General features: G+C 38.0%; 1 protein-coding gene and 1 pseudogene across 1 annotated transcript; one reads left to right on the top strand and one right to left on the bottom strand.

The window, feature by feature from the left end:
• The first annotated feature begins 6,622 nt into the window (after positions 1-6,622).
• On the top strand, positions 6,623-10,801 carry LOC149172655 (uncharacterized). The gene has a single exon (XM_089426409.1). It carries the CDS (start codon positions 6,623-6,625, stop codon positions 10,799-10,801), a length of 4,179 nt encoding a protein of 1,392 aa, XP_089282535.1.
• Positions 10,802-22,228: 11,427 nt separating this feature from the next.
• LOC149172654 (aldehyde oxidase GLOX-like) lies at positions 22,229-26,321 on the bottom strand (annotated as a pseudogene).
• Between the last annotated feature and the right edge of the window lie 548 nt (positions 26,322-26,869).

Here is a 26,869-nt window from a genome sequence, read left to right as displayed (position 1 = left end):
ATGTAGTTCAATTTTTTTGGAAAAAATAGCAGTGAAAGCATGGCCAGGGGGACATGTAGTAACTGTTGATGCTCAGGGAGCTTCGGGAGGACTTGCAATCCTCTGGGATGCGCGAGTCATACAGTTAAATAATATTCAAGCCAATAAAAGCTTCATTCAGGCAACCTTTCATCTCTTAGGTTCTAATATCCATGGGCTAATAACAAATGTTTATTTTCCTCAGGACATAGCTCAAAAAGCTCAGATCCTGAACACACTATCAGATCTCAACTCAGACAGACCTCATCCACTTTGGATTGCGGGAGGCGACTACAACATGACAGCAAGCATAGAAGAAAAACGTGGAGGCAGAAGCAGAACAAATAATGAGGGCAATCTACTAAAAACTTTCATTCAAAATAACTGGCTGGTGGATGTCCCTACAGGCAATGGTCTCTTCACATGGAGCAATAAAAGAGAAGGAGAGCAGCAGATTGCGTCGCGTCTTGACAGGTTCCTTATCTCCGATAATGCAGTTCACCTTGGAGGGGAATTTACAACATCCATACTCCCTGTCTCAGGTTCAGATCATTGGCCCATCGAACTGCAATGGAATAGGCCAGGTAACAATATCAAACGTCCTTTTCGTTTTGAAGAATTCTGGTTTACTCACCCGGACTTTGAGAGGCTAGTAAGATCCACTTGGCTCCACTTCAATCCTTCTGAAGGCACCAGGATGGCCAGGTTTCAACAAAAGCTTAAACATCTTAAAGGGGTCATCAAAAGATGGAATCACAATACATTTGGCAACATCTTCAAAGCACAAGCCTCCCTCAACATGGAAATGAAGAAAATCCAGCAAACTATCATCACTGAAGGGCGCACGGAGGAATTAACCAAGCAGGAGCAAGTCTTAGAATCTAGAATCATAGAAAGGGCCAAACAGGAGGAAATTTTATGGAGACAGAAATCAAGGATCAGATGGTTAAAAAATGGAGAAAAGAACACTAAATTCTTTCATAAAACTACGGTGCAGCGGAGAATGGTTAATCACATCTCTCACATTAAAAATGAACAGGGGGATAAAATTGAAACTCATGAAGGCATTGAAGAGGAATTCCTGAATTACTTCAAGAAGGCACATCAGGAGCCCGATTTCAACAGAATGCCGGCCATCAACAAGCTAATTAAAAATATACCAAGAATAATAACAGAGGAACACAACAGTCTTCTCCTCAAGCCCATTAACTTAGAAGAAGTTGAAGAAGTTGTGCGGAATCTGAAAGAAGGCAAGGCGCCAGGACCGGATGGTTTTACATCAAATTTTTTTCATAAATTCTGGGACTTGATAAAGGATGAAGTATGGCAGGTAGTAGAGGAATCTAGAGCACTCAGATGGATGTATCCTGGATTAAATGCTACCTTCATAGCCTTAATTCCAAAAGGGGAAGATTCCAACACTCCAGACAAATATAGGTCGATTGCGTTGTGTAATATCATCTACAAAATTACTTCTAAAGTAATAGCAACAAGATTAAAGCCGCTGCTCCCTCTGATCATATCGCCTGAGCAATCGGGTTATGTCGAAGGGCGTCAAATTACGGACGGGATTATTCTCACGCATGAGATAATTCACTCCTTAAAGAAAACCAAGAAACCAGGTATGTTGCTCAAGCTAGACTTATCCAAAGCTTTTGACAGTCTTAGTTGGGCGTATATTCAAAAAATCCTTTTAGCTTTTGGTTTTGCGCACTCATGGGTCAGATGGATCTTCAACCTTCTATCTTCAGTCTTTTTCTCTGTCTTAATTAATGGTATTCCTTCAGCAACTTACCGGCCCTCCAGAGGTATAAGACAAGGCGACCCCTTATCTCCCTTCCTCTTTGTAATTATGGCAGAGGGATTAGGCAGATACATCACCTCGGCCAGACTTATCCAGCAATTACGAGGTCTTTCTTTCAATAATTCCCCCGCCTATACCCATCAGCAATTTGTAGATGATAATATGCTTTATGGACATCCCTCGGTGCAAGAAGCTCGTATCCTCAAATCTATCCTGTCAACCTTTCTGATGCTTCAGGAGCCCACATAAATCGAGTTAAATCCCAAATATTTTTCTTCAATACCCTTGTGCCTACACAAAGATCTATTGAACGAATCTTGGGATTTACTATTGCATCTCTGCCCTCCAAATATCTAGGCGCCCCTTTAATGGCCTCAGCCATTAAGCACTCTTCCTGGAAGCAACTGCTGGAAAAGCTCGAGTCTCGACTTACCCTCTGGACTAATCGAGCTCTGAATATGGCTAGTAGAATTGTTCTTATCAAAGCGGTCCTTCAATCCATGCCACTCTATCTTTTCTCCATTTTAGCTGCCCCAAAATGGATTCTCAAAGAAATCAAGACTCTTCAGCGTAATTTTCTTTGGGGAAGCTCGGGGAAAAACCGAAAATGGGCTTTAGTGAAATGGGATAAAGTCTGTCTTCCTAAAATAGCCGGAGGTATTGGGTTAAGGGACCCTAAGCACAGTAACAGAGCAATGAGAGCAAAAATCTGGTGGAGATGGCTTGCCCATCCCAGCACTCCATGGGCCTCTCTTTGGATAGCCAAATATACAAGCAATTGTCCTATGGAAGAATGAATAAGAATGACTGAGCTAAGCACGGGTTCGGTATTTTGGAATTCAGCCATTCAACACAGGAGCCTCATACAAGAACACGGCTTTTGGGAAATTAAAAATGGAACCACTGCGCGATTCTGGGACGACTCATGGCAACAACTACCAAGATTAAGAGACATTCTACAAGATCATCACATTTCAGAAAGGGAAATGAATCAATATGCCACAATCAGCCAATTCTGGAGAACAGGTACCACTCAAGAGCATAGGCAATGGCGAAATGCAAATCAATTTCTATCACACTGCTCTGAGCAAACGAAGCAGCAATACCTTAATACAGAACTTCAAAAGAGGCAAATAACTATCTCAGAAGGTATGGACATCCTCAGGTGGGGATATGAAGAGAAAGGAATTTTCACCACAAAGGAAGCATACAAAATCATTATCCAAGATCGGATCAACAAAGACAAACTATGGGAGGAAATCTGGGATTCATCCAATTGGCCGAAAGTCTCCACGTTCTTATGGCTTCTCTGTCATAATCGAATTCTAACTTGGGATAATCTTAGAAGAAGAGGTTTCTCTGGACCATTTATATGCCTAATGTGTATGAAGGAGGAGGAAACAGCCATACATCTTATGCAAACTTGCCAAATTGGTAGAAAACTCTGGGAAAAGGCAGTTTTTCGCTGTCAAAAATAGGGAAGAGTACAGGGAGATCTCAAAGCGACCATGTGCAATTGGGATCAACAGCATTTTCAAAGCAACTTCCTTAATACTCTCTAGCATCTTATACCTGGACTATTAATGTGGAATATATGGAAAGAGCGTAATAGAAGAATTTTCAAAAATCAATCTATGTCACTAGAGCAACTCTGGATTAAATTTCATCAGAATCTAGTGGAGACTCTTTCCATTAGAGATTGGCACACAGAATATCTTCCTACTTCACCTCAGGAAAAAACAATATGGGACAACTGGGGGATTCCGATAAATCAAATGGTAGCAGAGATAAAGAACCAAATAATGCAGGGACTGGAGTTAAACACCTGGATTCCGCCCCCCATCAATATGTTCCAGCTTAATTTTGATGGGGCCTCTAAAGGAAATCCAGGGAAGGCAGGATATGGAGGAGTCTTTAGGGATCATAATGGCAATCCTCACTGTATCTTCATGGGATCGATAGGCTGGGACACAAATAACTCAGCAGAATTGGAAGGATTATGGAGAGGTCTTAAACTAGCCCAAAGGAAAGGTTTCTTAACTCTTGTTGAAGGGGATTCGCAAATCATAATCAGAATGCTTATCAAACTATTGCACGGTTCTCCTACACACAAAATAAGTAATAGTTGGAGAATGGCTCAGAGGTTGGAGCTAATCCACAACTAGTTGTCTCAGCATCAAGCAATTTCTTGCAAACACATCAGAAGGGAAGGCAATAAGGTCGCTAACTTTCTTGCCAACCTTGGAGTGGAAGCCAAGAGCGGTTACTTTGAAGGTCCTATTTCCAGTCTAGATTCAGAGGATCAGATTGTCAAAGTCCAGGAGATAGTTACTAGGGACAAAGCTCAGATCAAGAGAACCCACCCGGATGCGGGTGCTCCCTCCAGCTATCAATGAAAATCCTTAACCGTCAGACAGTTGGCTCCATGGATGGCAGGCTGGCGGATGGCATGGTACAGGTCGTAGGTGGTATTAATAGGTTTAAGGTGAGTGAATTTACTATGCTGCAGCCTCGAAGTTGGCTTGAATTTATTTCAAGCATGGCGACTATGACAGATCTCTGGTTCCGGGTTCTGGATCAATGCTATGGCATTAATGCTTCAGGCTTATATCGGGCTAAGTTGCCTCTGTCATGGCGCATTGTCATTTGGGTTTGGCACAGGAGACGCCCTGAAGTTTCCAGAGCACTCTCTGCTCCTGGTCATTCTCATTCCATTTGCCCGCACTGGCTCTCTGCCCTCGCAACCATGATTCGTAGAAAAGGCATCCCTCGCAGGGGAAGTAACTCTGGAAACAGAGGAGGCCGAGCTCGTCCCATGCCTTAGACTGTTGCTCCTATTTCATCTATGTCGCCCTCATCTCCGATGTCAGAACCGGACAGGTCTCGTCCGAACAACTCCTTTCAGACCTCAAGCTTCTCCTTCCAGAGTCAGTTTAATAGGCCCACTGTGACAATCAATTTCACTGTTCATGTTTCTGAAGAGGAAGGCAATTCCTCTAGCTCGGCTCCTTCTGATTATGCTCCTTCACAAGACGACAGCATCTTGCTCGGGGACATGGCCGGACGTGTTTATCAGGTGGACCATCGGCAAGAAGACGCCCCGGCTCCGGATCAGACTCAGCATCCGACTCCAGCTCAGGAAAACGACCCGGTTCCGGAACAGATGCAGCATCCGACTCCAGCTCAGGAAGACGTTTTACTTTGTGGTCCCTCTCATAGATATTTCGGAGTTTTGCACCTGGTCACTCATCCAAATGGCGAGCCTGTTCTGGATGAAGATGGTTACGTTACCTGGCTTGCATCCCCCAGCCCGGAAAAGGAGGACGCGCCTCAGTCGCCTGGACATGTCGGTTGAGCACAGTAATTTCTTGCCGGGAGGATCTCTTGCTCCTATGTTTTGTTTTTTTGTTCTTATGGTTTTGTGTTGGAAGTTAATGGTTGATGACTGGTCTACTATGTCATTCGATTATGCTGGAGGTTTTTTTGTACTGGCTGTCACTGCAGGCCAAGAAAATTACAAGACTGCTAAATCTAGTTTGCAGGACTACATTGTAATTTTGCTTGAAGGGCTAAACTGTAAAACCCTGTTTTTCTGGCTGAGGACTGGCTCAGGCCTCCTCTGAGGATGTAACCTTTCTGTACATATTTTTTCACTTTCTTAATAGAATTAGCTTTTACCGAGAAAAAAAAATATTTTGTGTTTAATTTTTCTTTTATACGCACTCCAGAGCAACGCATCTGATGGTTACATATATATCAGTTTTGGGAATTTTTATGTTAACTCTTTAATATAAATCGTTTTGGTCAGAGTGTAAAGGAATTTAAAAAAACTTTTTATTCTGGTTTTTCTGTTTGGTTTGTATTGGTTTAATATATTTATGTCAATAATTTTATTTATTTTGGAATAGGTAAATTAGGGTAAAGACCTAATATTTTTAATATAAATATTATTTTATTATTTTTAAATGTAATATGGAAAAATAATATTTTTTATGTTTATTTTTAAAAAATATATAAAAATAAATTTTTAAAAGATAAATATTATAATAAATATTTTAAAATTGTAATGTAATGTGAATATTCATAATTTTTTAAAAAAATGTATAATTTCAAATTTTAAAATAAAATTTGTGAAAACTTATTTTTATTTTAATAATAAATATTGTTGCATTTAAAGTTAGTCATCTTTCATACTCCAAAGGCTGACACCGATCCCAGCGATCCTGCTGTGGGCAAGGGGAAATCTAAAGTGGATCCCAAGCAACTGGTATCCGACATGGACATGGATGCAGCAATAGCACTAAGCTTACATAACACCACAGAGGACGAGGAACAAAATGCCCCCAGCAGTATGGAACAGGATCCGGAGAACATTATCCTTGAAGGAATAGACATCTTAAAACTTGAAACAGCCTGCAAGCAAAAGGAATACAATACTATTCCTCCCTGGCAAATAGAGCGGCTGGAAGGAGTCCTAGCCAAGGTTCAACACAATAAACATCTAGGCATACAAGGAGGGAGTCCATGGGATGCAAAAAAGAGTCTCAAAGAAACCAAGAAAAGAGGGCGCAAAACGGACCTGCAAAGGACCATTGCAGTAGGGGAAATGCTTATGGAATCAGGGAGATTCCCTAAGCTGACTAAGTTCTACAAACCTGCATCCCATTAACCATGAAGCTCATCTCATGGAATGTGAGAGGACTCAACAGCCCCTCAAAAATTAGGATGATCAAGAACTTGATACAGCAAGAAAAACCTTCTATAGTTTTTCTTCAAGAAACCAAAAAAAGCACAATAGCTATGGACAAGGCAAGAAACAAGATCTGGGCTGGTAGTAACCTAATGTCAGTAGGCGCTTCAGGAGCTTCGGGTGGATTAGCCATATTATGGAATCCACAGACCCTCAATCTTTACGACTTCCATGCCGCCCATTTTCTCATACAAGCTTCCTTTCATCTCATAGGAACAAATATCCACGGGCACTTGACCAATGTTTACTTTCCGCAAAGTAATCAGCACAAACTGGATCTGTTAAACACGCTTTCCAGTTTGAATGAGAACAGACAGTTCCCTCTCTGGATCAGTGGCGGCGATTTCAATATCATTCAATCGCTGGAGGAGAAAACAGGGGGAAGAACAAGATTAGAAAATGACAGCAAAGGACTCAGAGACTTTATTCAGGACAATCACTTAATGGATATTCCAACCACCAATGGGATTTTCACCTGGACCAACAAGCGCAGTGGTGTCAACCATATCGCCTCTCGGCTTGACAGGTTCCTCCTTTCAGACAATGCAATCCATTTAGGCGGAGATTTCAATGCTTCAATTTTGCCTCACGGAGGATCGGACCATTGGCCCATCATGCTTCACTGGTCTCGACCTGGAACAAGAAGCAATCGGCCATTCCGCTTCGAAGCTTTTTGGTTCACAAATGCAAAATTCAGGCAGATCGTAGAGGAGGCCTGGAAAGCCTACAGGCCTCCAGAAGGAGCCAAAATGTTTCAATTTCAACAAAAGTTGAAAAATCTAAAGCAGGTTCTTAAAATTTGGAACAAAGCTCAATTTGGCAACATTCAGGAAGATCGACAAAGGTTGGAAAAACAAATGGAAGCACTTCAGCAAGATATCATTAAAGAAGGCCGCACGGAGGAGCAGTCACAACAAGAGCAAATCCTCTGGCATCGATTAGAAGAACGGAGAAAGCAAGAAGAAATACTTTGGCGGCAGAAATCCCGAATAAATTGGCTAAAAGAGGGCGAAAAGAACACAAAATTTTTTCATAGAACAGCTATACAGAGGCGCATGCACAACAACATCACTTTCATCAACAATCAGCAAGGAGAGAGAGTAGAAACCCATGAAGACATGGAAAAGGAATTAACACATTACTTTCAAGACATCCTTAAAGAGCCGGAAGGAAACAGGGATGCCGAAATCAGGGCCATCACACAGCATATTCCCAGAATCATAACTGATGAGCACAACAACAAATTACTACAGCCAACATCCCTGAAAGAAATTGAAGAAGCAATGAACCAGCTCAAGGATGGCAAAGCCCCGGGGCCGGACGGCTTCACTGCCAATTTCTACCACGAATTCTGGGAATTAATCAAAGAAGAAGTTTGGGAGCTGGTGGAAGAATCAAGAAGCATGCACTGGATTCTTCCAGCCCTCAACACTACCTTCATTGCACTAGTTCCAAAATGTGCTGAACCAAGCAAGCCTGAAAGCTTTAGACCCATTGCTCTATGCAATGTCATATACAAGCTTATCTCTAAGGTCATCGCAAATCGACTCAAGCCTCTCCTACCCTTACTCATTTCTCCGGAACAAACAGGGTATGTCGAAGGAAGGCAGATCATGGACGGGATCATTCTATCAAATGAAGTGATTCACTCCCTCAAGATTCTCAAAAAGCCAGGTATGCTTCTCAAACTAGATTTATCCAAAGCTTTTGACAAGCTCAGTTGGAACTATATACAAAAAGTGCTTATTGCTTTTGGCTTCAGTCATACTTGGACAAGATGGGTCTATAGCTTGATCTCCTCCCCAAGCTTTTCTGTACTGTTAAATGGTTCTCCTTCTCATCCCTTTAGGCCTTCAAGGGGCATTAGACAAGGGGACCCCTTATCGCCTTTCCTCTTTGTACTCATGGCAGAAGGGCTAGGCAGATTACTGAAGGCAGCCGTCTCCACTCAAATGCTCAAAGGAATCTCTGTTCATGGCCTTCCTCCTCAATCCCACCAACAATTTGTTGACGACAATATGCTCTTTGGCCACCCATCATCGCAAGAAGCCTCTGTCTTCAAATCTCTGCTATCTATTTTCTCAAAAGCTTCAGGAACCTCCATCAACTCATCGAAATCTCAGCTATATTTCTTCAATACCCCTCTTTCCACTCAAAGGAATATCGCTAGAATTTTGCAGTTTACCATTTCTAAACTCCCGTCGACCTACCTAGGGGCCCCCCTGGCCGCTGCAGCTATCAAACATTCCTCCTGGCAGTCTCTTCTAGATAAGCTTGAATCTAAACTCTCCCTATGGACCTTCCGAGCTCTTAATATTGCCAGCAGGCTTGTCTTGATCAAATCAGTACTCCAAGCCATGCCTTTGTACCTCTTTTCACTGTTGGCTGCACCTAAATGGGTCCTTAAATCTATCCGCAATCTCCAGCGAAACTTTCTCTGGGGATCGTCTGGCCTCAACAGAAAATGGGCGCTAGTGAAATGGACAGATATCTGCAAGCCCAAATCCGATGGAGGCCTGGGACTTCGAGACCCATTACAGAGCAATGACAATATGGGGGCTCGCATGTGGTGGAATTGGATTACTAAGCCAAACGCACCATGGGCCAAACTGTGGCAGGCAAAGTATGCACCAGGCAGCCAATGGAACGATCTAATCAGAATCAACTCCACAACTCAGGGATCTCCTATATGGAACGCAGCCAAACCCCACAGCAAATTCATTCAAGAGCATAGTTTCTGGGAGATACACTCAGGCACCACCGCCAGATTTTGGGAGGATTCGTGGCAGCAGCTCCCCAAGCTTGCAACAGTTTTTCACAAGCCTCTCTGGCAAGAGCAGATGCAGCAAGCACAACTCACTCAAGTCAATCAATTTTGGCAACATTCTGAAAATACCGACTTCAGAACCTGGAAGAAGGCCAGTCTCTGGCAAAACAATTGGCAAAGCGAGACATATGAGGACATAGAGAAAGAATTATCATACAGGAAAATTCGATATTCCACTCTACAGGATCGCCTCAGATGGGGCCATAAACAAAAAGGTACATTTACTACTCAAGAAGCCCATCAGCTCAGATATAATGGAAACCAACCCAATAAGGATCCGATTTGGGAAAAGATCTGGCAACCAGGAATTTGGCCCAAAATATCCACTTTCTTATGGCTGCTCAGCAAAAGAAGAGTACTCACTTGGGACAACCTGATTAAGCGTGGATTCGTGGGACCATCAAGATGCCCGAACTGCAACATCGACTCGGAGACAATAGGACATCTCATGGAAACCTGCCCGCTCGCAAAGCAAATATGGAGGAAAGCAGAGAGCTGCAACATGAGATCAGAAGCCAGGACAGAAGACATAGCTGAAAACTTAAGGAAATGGGCTCCCTCCCCCTACAAGAGTCAGCTTCTCAACCACCTGTGGAGACTCTTACCAGGATTCATATACTGGATTCTTTGGAAAGAAAGAAACCACAGAATCTTCAACAACTCTTCCCGGCCCAATGAAACCTTATGGCTAATCCTCAACAAACAGCTGCAAGAAACTCTGGCCCTCAAATCCTGGTCAGACACGGATATGCCAGAATCCCCATTAGAATGCCGGATCCTGAAGGCTTGGAACTTAAACCTCTCAATGCTACAGAAAGAAGGCACCAGACCCCCTAACAGCAGCACCTCTCCTTCCAGTTGGTCCCCTCCTGATCATGCCTCCTACAAGTTAAATTTCGATGGGGCGGCCAAAGGAAATCCGGGGCTCGCAGGTTATGGAGGACTCTTCCGAAGTCACACAGGGGAAATAATTCAGATTTTCTATGGCTCATTGGGCAAAGATACTAATAATGTAGCTGAATTAGAAGGCTTATGGAGAGGCTTATGTCTGGCAGAACAGCATAACTACTTTCCTTTGGAAGTAGAAGGTGACTCCCTAATCCTTATCAATGCTGCCCAAAGACTCCAAGCAGGCACGCCGGCGGTCAAGGTGGCCACGAGTTGGAGACTATTAAGCAGGTTAGAATCCATGGAGGAGAAGCTACAAACTCCCCAAAGTATAGAATTCAAGCATGTTCGGAGAACAGCGAACAAGGTGGCTGATAGATTAGCCAATCAAGGTGCCTCCCAGTGCATCTCCTACTTTGCAGGTTCTCTGGATCACTCAGAAGATGACAAGCTCAACAATGACTGTATCTCTCTGGCGAAGAAGGATTTCATCATCCCGGATGCGGGTGCATAAGGGACGGGGGAATGGCACGCGCCGGCACGTGGGCGGGTGGCATGCTCATGGTGCCCGGCGGTACCACGCGTTGGGCTGCATTAAACCACTTGAATGCGAAGAGGAGAAGGCATTAATGCCTGTCTACTCGGCTCGAGGGAGGTAGTTGAGCGAAAGGGTGGTGAGGAAGTTTAAACGGAGAAGAATGGCAAGACGGGAGGAAAGCTGCGAGCCTAGTAAGGAGACCCTGCTCCGCTCAGACAGCAATGCGATTGTAGAGACCGTTGTGGGTTCCAGGATTTGGGTTGGTGAGACTGGCGTTAGTCTCTGGAGTTGGTGCGGGTTCTTGTTGCTGAGTTTGGCACTAGGGGCTGATTCTTATTGCTGGGGTTGGTTCTGTATGCTGGTTCGTGTTGTCGGGGTTGGTTCTTGGTGCTGGTTCTTGTTGACGAGGTTGGTTCTTGGAGCTGGAGTCAGGGCCTGGTGCTGGCGTTTGTTCCTGGTGCTGCAGGTCGCTCCAGCCATTGTCGAAGCTCAGAGCGCTCGAATTGTAAGAAGGATAACAATGCCGAGGGATAGGCCGAGAATGGGCAGCCGGAGGGGTGGAATTCAAGGCAGAGCTCCACCGAAAGATGACTATTATTCCCCCTCTTCCTCCATGGAGGTAACCTCGAGGCCTCAGTGGTTTCAGGACAGCAACGATGAGGAGGGGGGGCATAATGAAAGAAGCCCAATTGCTGAAGAAAGGCAGAGGGAGCTCCCCATGCTCAGGTATCGACTCCCCTGCCCACAAGTCAATTCCACTTTGATTGTGTCCATTACTGTTGAACCTGGAGTTATTCCGAATATGGAGGTCGAGCCTCTGCCAGAAGGGCAGCGCTCCAGCAGAGAAGACTCTCCAATTGCTTGCCTTCCGGTCGGAGCAGGAAGTGGTTGGTCGCCGCCTGAGCATGTTCCTGGACGGGGATGGTTGGAGTCTCGTCGCGCATATGGGAAGGGCCTGGAACGCCCCGCTACCAATCTTGACCCGGATGCTGGCCCTTCTGGGCACGTTGCTGCTTCACTGGCTCGTCGTGCTTATGGGATGGACCTGGAACGCCCCGCCACCAATCTTGACCCGGATGCTGGCCCTTCTGGACACGCTGCTGTTGCACTGGCGGGTACGAGCAAGCCAGCCCGAAAGGGTAGCCCAGATAAGGTCATCCAGCTTTCAGATTCAGAGAATTCGCTCCATTTCGGGCACCGAACTGCGGAGGCGCTCCAGACTACTGATGAAGACTGAACTCGCCCTGGTAATCTCTGTTGTTGTTGGGATTTTGATGTGTAAAATGGCTAAGTGGCAGCCTTATTTCTGTCAATGTGTCGGCTATATTGTTCAAGTGTCACCCGTAATTGTCCAAGTGTCAGTTATCATTGTCCAGTTGTTTGTGTGTCTATGTCCGGGTCATACTACGGCCCTGGTGTCTTGGTGTCCATCTATGTTCAGTTCTTCTATGTTATGTAACAGTGTCGGCAGTGGATCAGCAACATTCCCAATTTTGAATCTCTTCAATTTTGGAGCTGTTAAGTGGGCAAGGCCAGGGCTGACAAGCAAATCCTCTTAGCCTTGCCTTTGTACTCTATTTTGTATATTTGTTTTGTATGATAATAGAATTAGTCAAATTCAGAAAAAAAAAAAAAAAAAAAAGTTAGTCATCTTTCAATAATATCTTAATTTTATTTTATTATTAAATTTAAATATAAAAATATTTAATGTTATTTTTCTTTTCTCAAAATAACTTTATTCTTTCTACTTTACTAATATAGTTAAAAAATATTTTTATTTGAACTAAAGTTTTTTAAAAACCTCTTGTATTTTATATTATTTATTTGTCCTTCACCATTGGGCATGATTGTAAGGCAAACAGCTTAGGGGTTCTCTGGTGTTTTTTAGTTTTTGGTTAATTTTGTATTGTCATGTGAATCTCAGTTCGGTCCCTGCATGGGTTTTAAAAGCAGACAATTTTTTCATCTGCTTTTTTGATAGTTCTGCCTCTTGTCAGTGCAGAGTTCTTGACTCTGATCACTCTGTAATTGTACCTTTACCTTGTTAATAGAATTAGTCTTCTACAAAAAGAAAATAAATAAAAAAATTATTTATTTTATTTTCACTTTAAAAAATAATTTATCTAACCATTAATATAATTAAGTATTATATACATATTTTCCACATGTTTAAGAGGGTTAGCAAGGAAAAAACTTAAGAAATGTATGGAGGCCTTAATCTGAGTTTGGATTAATAAGTACTAGACTAGTTATGGGTGGCATATATGTAGTTTCATAATTACTTATTATATTAAGTAATACATTTTCTTATCATTATTTAGGACAAGTTTGAACTTCAATGGATTTGAGCTTTTTCTGCTCATGATAGATTTGAAGTTATATGGATCTAATATGGTAGTAGTATACACAAATCAAAGGTTGAATTATATATCTAAATTGTTTATAGCAGTGTTGCCCCTTTTTCTTTGTCAAGTTGTTTGAGTTTGATTTCAAGTTTAACATGTGGCTTGAGAAGCTCCAAACGAGGGGCATCTACTCAAAATCACCCGAGGATTTCACCATCCCTTAACATGACCTGCCGACAAAGTTTGAAGTTACTTAAGTGTATACCCAATCACCCTATATTATATACCCCACGGGGTAGCCTTCTTTTTCTTTTAATTAAATTCATTAATTAAAAAAAATGTAATATCAAATGAGTATGGTTTTTTTGGCATGTGGTATTGATAAAGTATGTTATTGGCCCAAGCCTATTTACAGATTAAGGATATTCATGATCAAGTGGGAGTGAATATCAACATTTAAGTTATATAGTAATTATTTTATCATTAATAATAATAATAATAATAATAATAATAATAATTTTGAATAAATCTATAATTTTATTAAAATTTTATCAATTTGTTTACTAACTACCATTTAATCTATATGCCCGGCTAGTAGGTACATAATCATAGTCCTGTTTCTAATAGAGAAAAGACTTGTTTTTACAAGGAAGATAAGATAGTTTGCATTCATTTCGATTAGAAAATTATAAGTGAAAAAACAGTTTTGTATTTGCTCTGTCTTTCTCCATAATTCTCTAGAAATGTGATAACCACAAAATTCACAACAATATACTCTAATAAGAGTGATGCTAGTTTGAAAAAGGAGTCTCTTCTTATATCATATCTCAAGATCCACTAATTTACTATTGGTTTTAAATCCATAATAAACTTTCCATCATCCATTTAGATAGAACACATAAAGATAATATGATGCCATAAAAAAACATGTGTATAAAAAAATCTGCATGTGTTTCTAAGTCTAGATTAAACAAGACCTAGACTCAAGAACGTATGCACATTCTTAAAAATGCACAAACATTCTTATTAAAATCAATATTGTTGAAAAATCTTATTCACAATATAAATCAACTCCAAAATATATATATATATATATATAAACCTTTTACCTATTCCATTGTTATACTACATAATTGGAAAGATGTTTTCATGTAACACAAAAATAATATTTAAAAATTAAAAATAAATAACAACGTAACATTTTGCCAGAATTAAATTAATTTAAACTGATCTCAAACTCAGTACCGTAAAAATATAGAAAACATAACATACTTTAGATAAATATTATATTAATAAATAAATTTATTTATTTAATTAACATAAATAATGATAATTCATTCTCAGCCTGTTTAATATTTTCAAGCTAAACTTAAAAAATTCCACGATCATGCATGAGCTTGACCTTGAAATCCCTGGGTCAAGGTTAACCTAGGGTTCTGGGGTAGTTATTTTTATGAATTCATCTCATGACATCCACATTAGATGTCTCCCAAGAAGGGCGGCTAACAATGGAGCAGGATTCATTGTTCTTTGGACTTTTTGTTGGTTAATATCGATAAAGGCATTAAGAAAATATAGGTGCGGGGTGATTCAATGCTCGTTATTGATTGACTGGCTTTGGTTTCCGATCTCAAACTCGACAACTCAATCATAAGGTGGATAAGTTGTATTGGGAGGCCCTTCCTCTTCTCATTGGGAAATGGGCGAGGAAGTGGAATCAATGGAATTTAGATTGATGTATTTATGAAAATGTGTAGATGAGGAAATTCTGTTTATTTTTTAATTGAAATGATATATGTAAGTTATAATATTGATTTGTTTTATTGAAAAACAAATAAAGCTATTAATTTGATTTGAGTTGGGCAATGATGAATTATTATCTCTTTGATTTAGGTTTAAGTCTTTCGTGTGTATTGATAATGGTAAATATAACAATTATAATTTATTGGTTATCTAGGGTTCTCTAGAGGGGGACCCTCATATGGATAACATCTCATATGTGGATTTGAACCAATACATTTTTCATAATTATATCAATTTAAATTAATTAATTATATATATATATATATATATATATATATATATATATATATATATAATTAATATAGTTATATAAATTGCCCACGAGGTTTTGGATTGATGGTGAATGGGTGCGCTGTTAAGGCACTCCTTGCGATAGGTTACTGGTTCAATTCGCCGTGGGTACTTAGTTTAGTCTTAACCTAGAAAAAATATATATATATATATATATATAGTTATATAAATTAAATTTAATAACAAATATTAGAATATTTAATTATATATTTTAACTTGTTAAAATTCAAAATAATTAATTAGTTGAATTGAGGCTTTTGTGATCCATATTAAGTTATGAGGAAAAATATTTGGACGTAAATCACATGATAGTACATTTGTCAACCATTTTCGATCCAACAAGTGTGGTTCATCGTCACGACAAGTTGAAGAATCGGATCATGGCAATATCTTAAATAAGGAGATCCTACTTACCAATGGCTAGGATTGACTGAAAAAACGGCTATAATAGACTGGACCGAGCTAACTGTTATAATTGACCCAGAAATGGCTATATTTAATTAAAATAACATTATTATGTTGAAAAGTATTTAATTTAATTTTTTTTTAAATGAAATAAAATGAATAGATAAATAAATGCATATTTCTGACCAATATGATAGATATATGTGTTATTATTAATAGAATAATTTTTTAATTAGAATTATTCTTATGGCAAGGGTACCTCCTTAATATAAATTAATTAGTAAAACCCTAATATATTAGTGTGTAAGGTTTAAGGTAGATTATTATTCCAATACTAAAAATTTAAGAATCATTTTAAGATATTTCATTAATTGGTTAACAAGAGTTATTAATTGAAAAGAATTAGATGTTAATTAAACTAATGATAATTAATGTTATATTATTATTATTATTAATCTTATTAATGAATGTATTTAATATCGAGGTTATTTAATAGGAATAAGTATTACTATATCTAGGGATGTTAGTAAATAGTGGGGATCTAGTAATAATATTAATTATTGTTATACTAAATCATTTGGATTAGTTAAGAAAAGGTAATATCTATATTAATATTTAATGTATATTATTAGTAATATTAACCAAAATAATGATATTAGTTATTATTATATTCTAGTTATAGTATTATTCTAATTATTAATGGTTAGGGTAATTAATAGTTTTAGGAAATTAAGTAATAGTAAGGATCTAATGTGTTATTATAGTAAAATTATTAAATGAAGGGTAACCCAATAATATGAATCTATAGGTAAAGTTGTAAACATATCAAAGGTTGGATAATTTAATCTGTTTAGATAGATATGAAAAGGACTATTTAAAAATATATAAATAAGGGAGACATAATTAAGAGGATCAAAGGAACAAGGTTCAAGAAAGCAAGCTAAGGGTAAAAAAGGGGGGGGGGAATATATTAGAAACCATTACGAAAAGAGGGAGGGGAGAGGAAGGGGAGACACGATTAGGAAGAGAGGGCAGGAATCCAGCAACTACTGATCTTCCAACCGTCGTCTCTATTGAGATTGCTAGGTCTTCTTTCAATCTCAATGGCTTCCCTAAATTTACGGTGATGGAACTGCGCAACCCTAGCAATAACATTGGCCTCCTCAATACAGACATGATGATTGGTTCTTTCCACATGCTCTGCTAATGCGGAAGATTTGGTTCTCCTGTGTCTAAGGTCCGCTACGTGCTCATTAATCCTTTGATTAATAGAGCGACCAGTCTCACCAATGTAGGGGGTTCCATAGGAACAAGGAATAATATAGACACCTTTCATATCCATAGGGTTGATAGGATCCTTTACAGAGCGGAGGGATTTACGAATGGTGTTAAGGGGTCTAAAGGTCAAGGGAATATTATGCTTCCTGAGAATATTTGCAATCTTATTGGTGGCCCTTGAACAAAAGGAAGATGGACTCTAGGGGTTCGCTCTTTGGGATCATTTTTAGCCAAAGAATTTCTGGAAGTTTTAAGGAAATCTTTTTGACCAAGGTGCCTACTATAACCGCTCTCAACAAAGACATTAAGGAGATGGAATTTCTCTTTCTCAAAGCTCTTTTCATCCGAGATCCTTAGGGCACGAGGAGCGAGGGTGTTGAGGACACCCAACTTTTGAGCCGAGAAATGATGGGAACTGGCATGAAGATATTGCTCCATATGCATTTTCTTCCAAAACACTTGGTGGGAGAGGGAACCGTCAATATTCTTAGAAATAAGAATATCAAGGAAAGGGAGGCAACCATTGACTTCCTGTTCCTTGGTGAACTTAATGGCTGAGGATTGACTATTGAGATGATTGAAGAAGAGATCTAACTCTTCTTGGCCATGAGACCAGATGACATTAGTGTCATCTACAAATCTTTTCCAAAGTTTAGGAAGGAGTCAGGCTGAGGCCAGAGCTTTGGATTCAAAATCTTCCATAAAGAGATTAGCAACAACAGGGGACAAGGGTGAGCCCATGGCAACGCCACAGGTTTGTTCAAAGAACTCTCCTTCAAAACTGAAGAAAGTGGAAGTGAGACAGATCTCAACTAACCACGCGGTGTCGGGATCTGTTAGGCGGTTGATCACCTCCATTGCCTCCCTTATAGGGATGCAAGTGTAAAGGGAGACAACATCAAAACTAACAAGAATGTCTCCAGGGTCAAGCTTCATGCCCTTGAGTTCCTCAACAAAGGAAGCAGAGTCTTTGACAAAGGACTCTGTATGGCCAACTAAGGGTTTAAGTTTAAGGGCAAGGAATTTAGCCAAAAGGTAGGTAGAACCACCAATAGATCCTCAGAGTAATGGGATTTCTCTCAATGAGTTTATGGCAAAGGGAATTCACAGAGTTACAGGATTTGATGGCAAGAGCTACAGTCCTAGAAATCTTCTTAAGGCGGTTCTTGGGAAGTTTTTTATAGCTCCCACTATTTTGAAGATGATCTAACATCTTCTTCCAGTAATCCTCTTTGTTAAGAATGAGAGTAGCTCCACCTTTGTCCGCTTTCAGGACAACAATGTCTTTGTTTTGGTTTAAGGATTTAAGGGCATCAAATTCATCTTTGCTGAGATTGCTCCTAGGGGGCTTAGCTTTTCTAAGGACCATGACGCAATCCTGTCTAATGGTGTCCTTAATATTATCAGGTAATCCTCTAATCCCAAATTCCACATCACAAATAATGTCCTCCACCGGGATTTTCTTAGGGGCCAGGGAAAAATTTAAACCCTTACTCAAGAGCTTAAAAACAAAATGGCGAAAGGAAAAACTAGACAAATTTATAACTTTGTTATTATCGAAGGGAGGGTTAAGATTAACATTATTTTTACAATTCTTATTATAATCAAATAAATCCAAGCTATTGTTAAACTCGTATACAAATTTTAATTTATTACAACTACTAATAAACGATAATTTACTATTATTCCTAACCTTATTTTTATAATTATGAGATAAATTACTCATGTGAATCTTATCATCATTATTAACCACAGATAGATTATTACTACTAGATAAATTAAAGTTATTATTGTCTTTAATTAATGCTGATATATATTATTACTATTATTATAATTTTTAATGACAAAAAAAGTTAATATATAAGTTAAACATATATATATTTTAAAAAAACATGTAACAAAATTTTTAATCATAATTCACCATCACTTTATTATGGAGATTATTAATCTATAAAGAGGTTTTGCTACAATACCATGGCCAATACCATAGTTTTTAAATACCACATGCCAAAAAACCATAACATATAACACTTGTTCATATGACATTTTTTAATTAAAGAATTTAATTAAAAGAGCAAAAGAACATAATTACTTTGGAAATAAATCTTAGTCGTGGATTTGTGTATACTACTCAGAATATTCTATAGAAATTACCTTTACCAGCCACCTAATAATTATGGATAATTAAATTAAAATTATAAAGCCTTATTCCAAAATAGACATTTACATAATTAATATGGTATACAAAACTATTGTATTGATTAAGATTTATTAATAATTAACTAGAAATTTTATTTGATATATTACTATATAATCATCATGATAATCAATTAAATCTAATTTAGATTTAATTTAAATTGGTATGTGATAAAATATTATTCTATCTCTATATATAAAATTGTAATTTCTTATTATTTAAAATATATTTTTGAATACATAAATAAAAATAACATATTAAAAACTAAAACACTTCAACTCACTAAATTAAAAAACAAAAAATTATAATTTTCATAATTAACCAAAAAAATAAAATAAATAAATAAATAAATTACTCATATGTTAATTATATTATATTATATAGAGTATATTGTTTTCAAAAACATCCCATTCTTATTAATCCCTACCCAAAGAAAGCTATATCAATCAATTTTCTCGCTAAGAGTTATTAGGTTAGGTTTGACTTGTAATGACATATAATATATTTTTTAATATATATTAACACTTCATTAGACAATAAATTTAGTGTCTTACTGCATCCTTACCGGGATATAAAATCATTCTTACCGGGATATAAAATCAACTTATCTAAATTTGTATAACAATGTCACCTGTAAAGTGCGATGTCTGATGTTTAAATTCAGAAACAAATACATATATTTTACAGTATATCAAAATTTTTATATTTTTACATCGAGAGTGTTATTAATGTTTTTTAAATTTAGAAACAAATACATATATTTTTTAATATATTAAAAAAATTATATTTTTAAATTAGAAGCGTTATTGGAGTTTTTTTTAATATATAATGTAATTTAAATTAGGAGTATTTACTATTTTTCCATTTTAATATTTATGTCATGATTTCTAAATATTTTAGATATTTTATTGTTAATTAGTAATTAATATTATCAACTCTAATGGTTATTATAATTTTATTATAAATTAATATTATTAGTTAATATATATTAATTCAATTTTATTATAAATTAATATTATTAGTTAATATATATTAATTCATTACTATTATTTAATGAAACTACATTAAAATATATAATTATAAAGAGAAATTTAATTGGATCTACAAATTGAAATTATTTCATATCTTTATCTTCTATAAATAGCTATTCTATTTTCGATAATTAATATGTTATAAATCCTTATCATAGTGAAGATAAATAGCTATTCTATTTTTGATAATTAATATGTTATAAATCCCTATCATAGTTAGCATGCAGTAATATTGGAAATGATCTAGGAGGGATTATGCAACATGCAACACCCTTAGAAGGAGGGATTGGAGAAATCAATTTAACTAGTGACCACTATTAGTTTAGCATTGAACAACGCAAAATTATAATGTTTGACTTTCAAAAAATAAATATTTATTTCTAAATAGTATTTAAAAAATTAATTTTCAAACATTTTTTTATATTTTATATCATAATTTCTAGATATAGCTTATTCATGTGATGCTTTTTAGATAATTGTCTCAAAATCAAAGAGAAAACCACCCAAAGTTAAAATCTATAAAAAAAAAACTCATACTCAATGTAAATAACATATTTAGTATATTACATATTATATTTTAAACAAATCCTTGCATCCAAAATGGATAAGAATAAAATATGAATAAATATATTTACATGAAATTAATACAGAAACATAAAAAATTTATTTTATTTAAATTATAGAATAAAAAATATTTTGTAATAATTCTAAAAATGCATATTCTTATAATTTAAATTTTAAAAATTATTTGTAAGGGAAATTGTTGCATTGGTTTAGTATGTAAGTAGCCTAGGCTACTATATTTACGAAAATCATTTTAAATTGATGGGCAAAAAATCTTTTAAGAAAATTACTTTAAATTTATAGGGAAAGAATCTAACCTCCAGAATTTTAGACTTTTTTTAATTAGAAATCGTAATTACTTTTGTGTGTATATTTAGAAAGATACAAGTCAAGGGATGCATGAAGAGATAAGTTAAGTCAAGTGTAGTTGAGTTGGCATAAAATAGATAGTTTAAGAAGAGTTAAGTGTAATTAGAGCTTGTATGGTTCCATATTTAGTAAGTTTGGTGTTTATATACTAATGGTTGGGTCATTGTAATGAAAAGTAAGAAGAGAAATGAAACACAACTGGGTTATTGTAATGTGATCAAGTTTGGTTTTAGTAGAGTAACTGAACAACAAATCACGTATTATTTTGTGAAATTTGTGCTTTCCTCCTCTTCCTTTACAAAAACAATTGGTATCAAAGTTGAGGTAAAGTTTAAGATCAAGGAGTAGCCAAAAAGAAGTGAGTAGTCTATAGAGGCGCCATAGTATTAAGCATAGTTACAAAGTTCTTCCATATTGGCCAAAATAATTCAAAAATTCGCTAGTAGAATTGAGTTCGTCTAATAATTGGACCATTTTAATAAGATATACTCAATTTTGATTAATAAAAAGAAGTTATAGAAATTTTATATTCGAAAAAATAACAATGGTAGAAAACAAAAAGAAATTATTAAAATATTGTAGAGAAGAACGGTAAGTTTTATATTTAAAAAATTGCAAAATTGGTAAAACATATTTTTTCACTTTTATAATTATTTTGGATGATAAAACAATGTTTTTAAGAGTTTATATATATATATACACTTTGAGGTGTACGAATGGGCAAGCAATTAATTTCCTTGCTCCATCAAATTTACGACTATTCTTAAAATCAAGTTTAGGAAAAAAAATGGTATGTCAACACAAAAATGCCATGGCCGTTGAACTGTATGGGTTACAGACATCCCCGTAACCATTTACTCAACCGCCCTAACAATGTATTCTGAATTCTCATATCAGGAATATGTCAACACCAATACCAAGGAAATGGTGCAACAATTTATTTTTATTATTAATGGAAACAATAGATACAGGATATACAACAACTAACAATTTTAAAATATAAAGAAATAAATTTTGGCACGGTATCGCCTCAGCGTTAGAGTGTCATTTTTGACAAATTAACCTTTACGGATGAAGATTCAGACCTCGTACCCGTTTCATATATTCCTAAATCCTCCATTTAACTGATGAATCAAATCCATTTCGACTTGCTCGACACACCTCCATTCACAATGGTGAGCAGGTAGTACCCCGAAGGAGTCGCCACTGTGCTTGGTGGAGATGAAAATTACATCTCTAGATACAGCAAACTTTTTATTTACTTCATCACAGAGACGATATGCTTTGGAAGATACATTTACGACTTCTAGCATCAAGTTTTCTTTTATGTACCTTTGCTATCAAGGCATAACAAGGGGAACCAAAGACCCTAAGATGCTTTACCGAAGGAACATGTCCATACCACATTTCATATGGAGTCTTGTTTCTAATAGCATTAGATGGACATCTATTCTTTATATATGCAGCACATAGAATAGCATCAACCCAAAACATTATCTTTACATTTTTGAAGAAGAGCATGGATCGTACCATATTTAAGATTGTCCTATTCATTCTTTTAGCTACACCATTCTATTGGGGATTATAAGGCATAGTTGTGTGATGTTTGATCCCATGTTGGCGAAGATAGTTTTCAAATTCATTTGATGTGTATTCTTTTCCATTATTAGTGCGAATAGACCCAATATGAGATTGTGCATCATTTTCAATCCATTTATGAAAATTCTAGAATGTTTGAAAAGTATCAAATTTGTTCTTCAATAAAATCTTCCTCTTCCTCTTCGACCACCTTATCCTCTTGAAGAATCTTGAGCAAGATGCTTTTCTTTATGAGCAAGGCACACAGCCTCTTCAGAAGATTCAGGAGTTGTCTTCTTTCCAAAAGCTTTCTCTCTTTCAACAATGTTTTCACAAGAGAGTCAAAGGTGATATCTTTGAGATTTCCATTTGCTTGCAATGACTCAAGATAATTGGAGTAAGTAGGATAAAGTGCCTTGATAAAAGCGATAAGAGGAATATCCAATTCAACCTTAGTGGATTTTATATCATGCATTATATACTTGACTTCAGATACAAGAGTAAGAGGATCATTAATTTGCAGTTCAAGAGTGAAGAGTTTAATCATGAGTTGAACAACTTCAAGTGCAGAATGTGAGTCATAGAGTTCTTTCAGCTTTTGTAAGGCTTCAAAGGCAGTCGAAAATGATGAAATATGGCGACTCACCTCTTCATTTACAGATGCTGCAATTAATGCGTAAGCTTTGTTGTTCTTGTTTTCCCAAATGACGAGCTCTTTGTCTGAGGTAGGCTATACTGGTTCATTGTCTTCGTCTCCGACACACACTCCTTTCCACAACTCATTGAAAATGAGGGTGTGTTTTATCATCCGGGACCATTTAGGATAGTTTTCCTTGCCAATGAAAACTATTCCCACCATGGATATGATTGAATGCATTCTGTAAAAAATTATTTCTGCTGATAGAAAAATACTTCTGCCAATATACAGTAAAATTGTACTTCTGGTAATAATTTTTTTTTTAAATTACAATTCAAAAGGGCATTCTCTCCATATAGGGCTTTGTACTGTCTTTTTCTTTAATGAAAATATAAAACATAGATCAGCTATGCATTCTCAAAAGATTTCAAATCTCTTCCTCATATACCAATATGGACGCCAATACCATGCAGTCAGCGTACCAAAAAAAGGGGCTCAATACAATTCCATGTGTTAAACAGAGTTAAGAGTACATTCAACAACGTTCAAAGTACATTCAATGCGTGGCTTTTAACACATTTTACATGTCAAAAAGTCTTCAACGTATATACCAAAAACTTCAAAGTATATGCCAACGTTATGTGAAAAACTTCAACGTATATACCAGCATCATTCACGCAGCAGACTCAGGCGCCTTTTCCATGTTAGTCCAGCATTAAAAAATACCAGGAGCAGCGTATATGTGACAAATATGAAACAACGTTTATATGGAGCAGCATAAATCATATTACAGGCAGCGTTCAACATATGGGTGGACAAAACTGTGGTAAACAGTGGTAATGGCGGTTTTACATATTACAACCCAGCAATATAAACAAAACACTGTTTCCTCCTGCGCAGAGCGTATTCATACCAGATACCAAAGCTTGGATAAGTCAGCAACGGCGCCACAACTTTGCAACGTATTGCTTGAACAGTTCGCCAAGCGTGGTATGAAACAAGTGGTCCTCTAGGCAGCCGCACGTATGGTGGTCTTATTGGAGCAGCGCCCTCATGTTTCACGCACCATTCACTCAGGCAGCGTTCCACTCATGCAGGTATGCCATTCACTCAACAGCGCTCCCTCAAACTTCAACAGCACACTCTTCGCATCTGCGTTCCTCCACGCTCATACCTAGACTATGGCACGAGTTTGAAAATTCAAGGGCAGTAGACTGTACAGAGATGGGCGCAGGATTTCAGCCGCGTTCAATCATGTGGAGAATGCCTTTTTTTTCAAAAACGCCCTCTGCACTGGAACGCTGTTACCAGGTCAGAGGTGGCAGTTCTGAAATATGGACAGAACAGGAAAATAGGCAGAAAATGGAGTTACAAGGGCAGGAGTACTAAAATTAGGACTGGCTCTGATACCATGTCAAGCTAGGTAGTAACTCCTCAAGGAAAAAAATGATTCGTATGTATTATTCCATTAGGTAGGTCTTCATTATATACATGAGAGAGAGACTCACTTCATCTCCCGATGACGGTTCATATTACTTATTTATCTATTTACATTATATTCACTCAATCCTGAGGATTAGGTGTCAACAGTCAGCCCAAGTCAGCCCAACTAAATATCTGTCCTTACCCTTGAAAATGGGTGTGGCTGCAAGTGAGAGCATTCTCTGGTTCATGGACCAACTGTGCGTTGTGAAGGGAGGGGCGTATGCATTAAATTTTATGTTCTCACTCGGCCTCCTCAAAAGAGAGAAGCGAACAATGAATTTTGACCCGTATTTGATTTCTCTTGTAGAAATGCAGTGATGTTGACCCTCTTCGAATCGTAATTGGGGTGCAGATAGTAAGGAATGTATGCTTCCACTATCAGCTCCGTGGGAAACGGTACACCGGAGAAGTGATATCCATAGTTTGAGTTGCTCCCGGCTACTAAAACACGTCCGTCGGGCAGAACATTGGCAGTGGAATGATACATCCTCGGGATTTTAGTGGGAGCTAGGACTCTGATCCTATTGCCCAATGCTTCTGTGGGTGTGTAGAGAAACAGACTCAATGCAGGCTCCCGGGTAGATTGCCAGCCGGCTGTGCCATTTTTGGCACCGTTGATTATGAGAATTTGGGCAGTGGGGAGAATGAGCATGTCGCCCATGACTCTGGGGCCAGGCATGTCCTCCATCTCCCATTGCCGATTCTGAGACGTGATCTCCATTCTCCCGCAGCTCCTCAATGCCTCAACGAACGTCTGGTTCATAGTAGCCTTTACAAAAGCTCCATCCGGGGCTCCTCCACAGATTAGGATGTCCAACTTCTGGAAATTATTAGGGGACTCCAGCGGAAGCATTACTGAAGAACCAGACAGAGGATAGTTCCGGGCGCCACCTCCAGGCATGGTGGGGAAGGTTTTGAGTAGCTGGTTTTTGTTGTAGTCGAAGAGGATGGAATCCTTGTTGGCTAAAATGAAGAGATTGTCGTCTGACGAGAGATGGAGGAAGGGATAGAGATTTTTCACCTCTCCCACAATGTTGGTCTTCGCGAGGAATGGGAGCTGGAAGGCACCGTCAGAGGGGGCTTTCGGAACGAATTCGTAATTGAACGATCTGCGCCCCCCTACGACAATGACCCGACCATCGGGAAAGATCTGGTTTGACGCGTACCATCGGTTGGTAGTGAGGTAGGCCGGTGATTCAATCCAGTTGCAACTCGCGTCGGAGCATGGGGCGAAGTAGCGAATAACTCTTGTCCCATTGCTCCATCCTCCAGTCTGAATAAGTGTGCCGTTGCTGGCGAAAGCAGCCGAAGAACAGAAAGTGTCAGTGAGAAGGCGTAGAGGCCTCACACTGTTCGTGGCGATGTCGTACTCGATCGAATGTGCCGAGCAATCTTGCGAGGCGGCAGCGGTGGCGTTGTTGCAGGGAGGGTCGGTTCTCATAATTTGCGAAGGACCGGCAAGCGTTTGATTGAAAATGAGGAGCTTATTTGTGTGGGTTAGTGTCATATGCATTGCGGAAAATCCCGCATTTTGCAGGAGAAGCTCCCATCTGCCTTGGTGCATCTGATGCCCTGAAATTAATCCAACGTAACCATTAATTATCAATATCAACAGAGCTTGAACGATCAACAGAGTCCTCCGTTCTCCCATTGTAATGTATGTTCTCCTCTACAATTGAAATTGTGCAGATAAAAACCAATTCAATTATTCGCTAGAAGAATGAATTGCCTCTTGAATCTCTTCCACAATAGCACTAGGAGACTCAGAATGTATAGATGGGCGTTCTCAATTCTTGGCTAGAAGTATTGATTGCCCTTGGAATGTCTTGCATAGTAACACTAGGAGACTCGGAATGTATATATAGGTGTTTTTGCATGGACATAGACCTGTTGCACACGGCTTAACTGACGTGTAATGTTCGGATTTTAGAAAGACATAAGCATGTGAAATGTGTGATAGTGCGATAAACAGCACGCCAACGCTTACGGCTTTTGCTTATTCTACTTTTTAATATTTGTGGGTATTGGTAAACAGCCAGTGATTTGTCCGTGTTTTTCCGT

Source organism: Pinus tabuliformis, chromosome 4_2, assembly GCF_031772625.1.
Source record: "Pinus tabuliformis cultivar Carrire ecotype Pingquan chromosome 4_2, CPIR1, whole genome shotgun sequence".
Taxonomy (NCBI): domain Eukaryota; kingdom Viridiplantae; phylum Streptophyta; class Pinopsida; order Pinales; family Pinaceae; genus Pinus; species Pinus tabuliformis.
The sequence above is the reverse complement of the archived record's forward strand: the minus strand, read 5'-3'. Positions and strand labels throughout refer to the sequence as shown.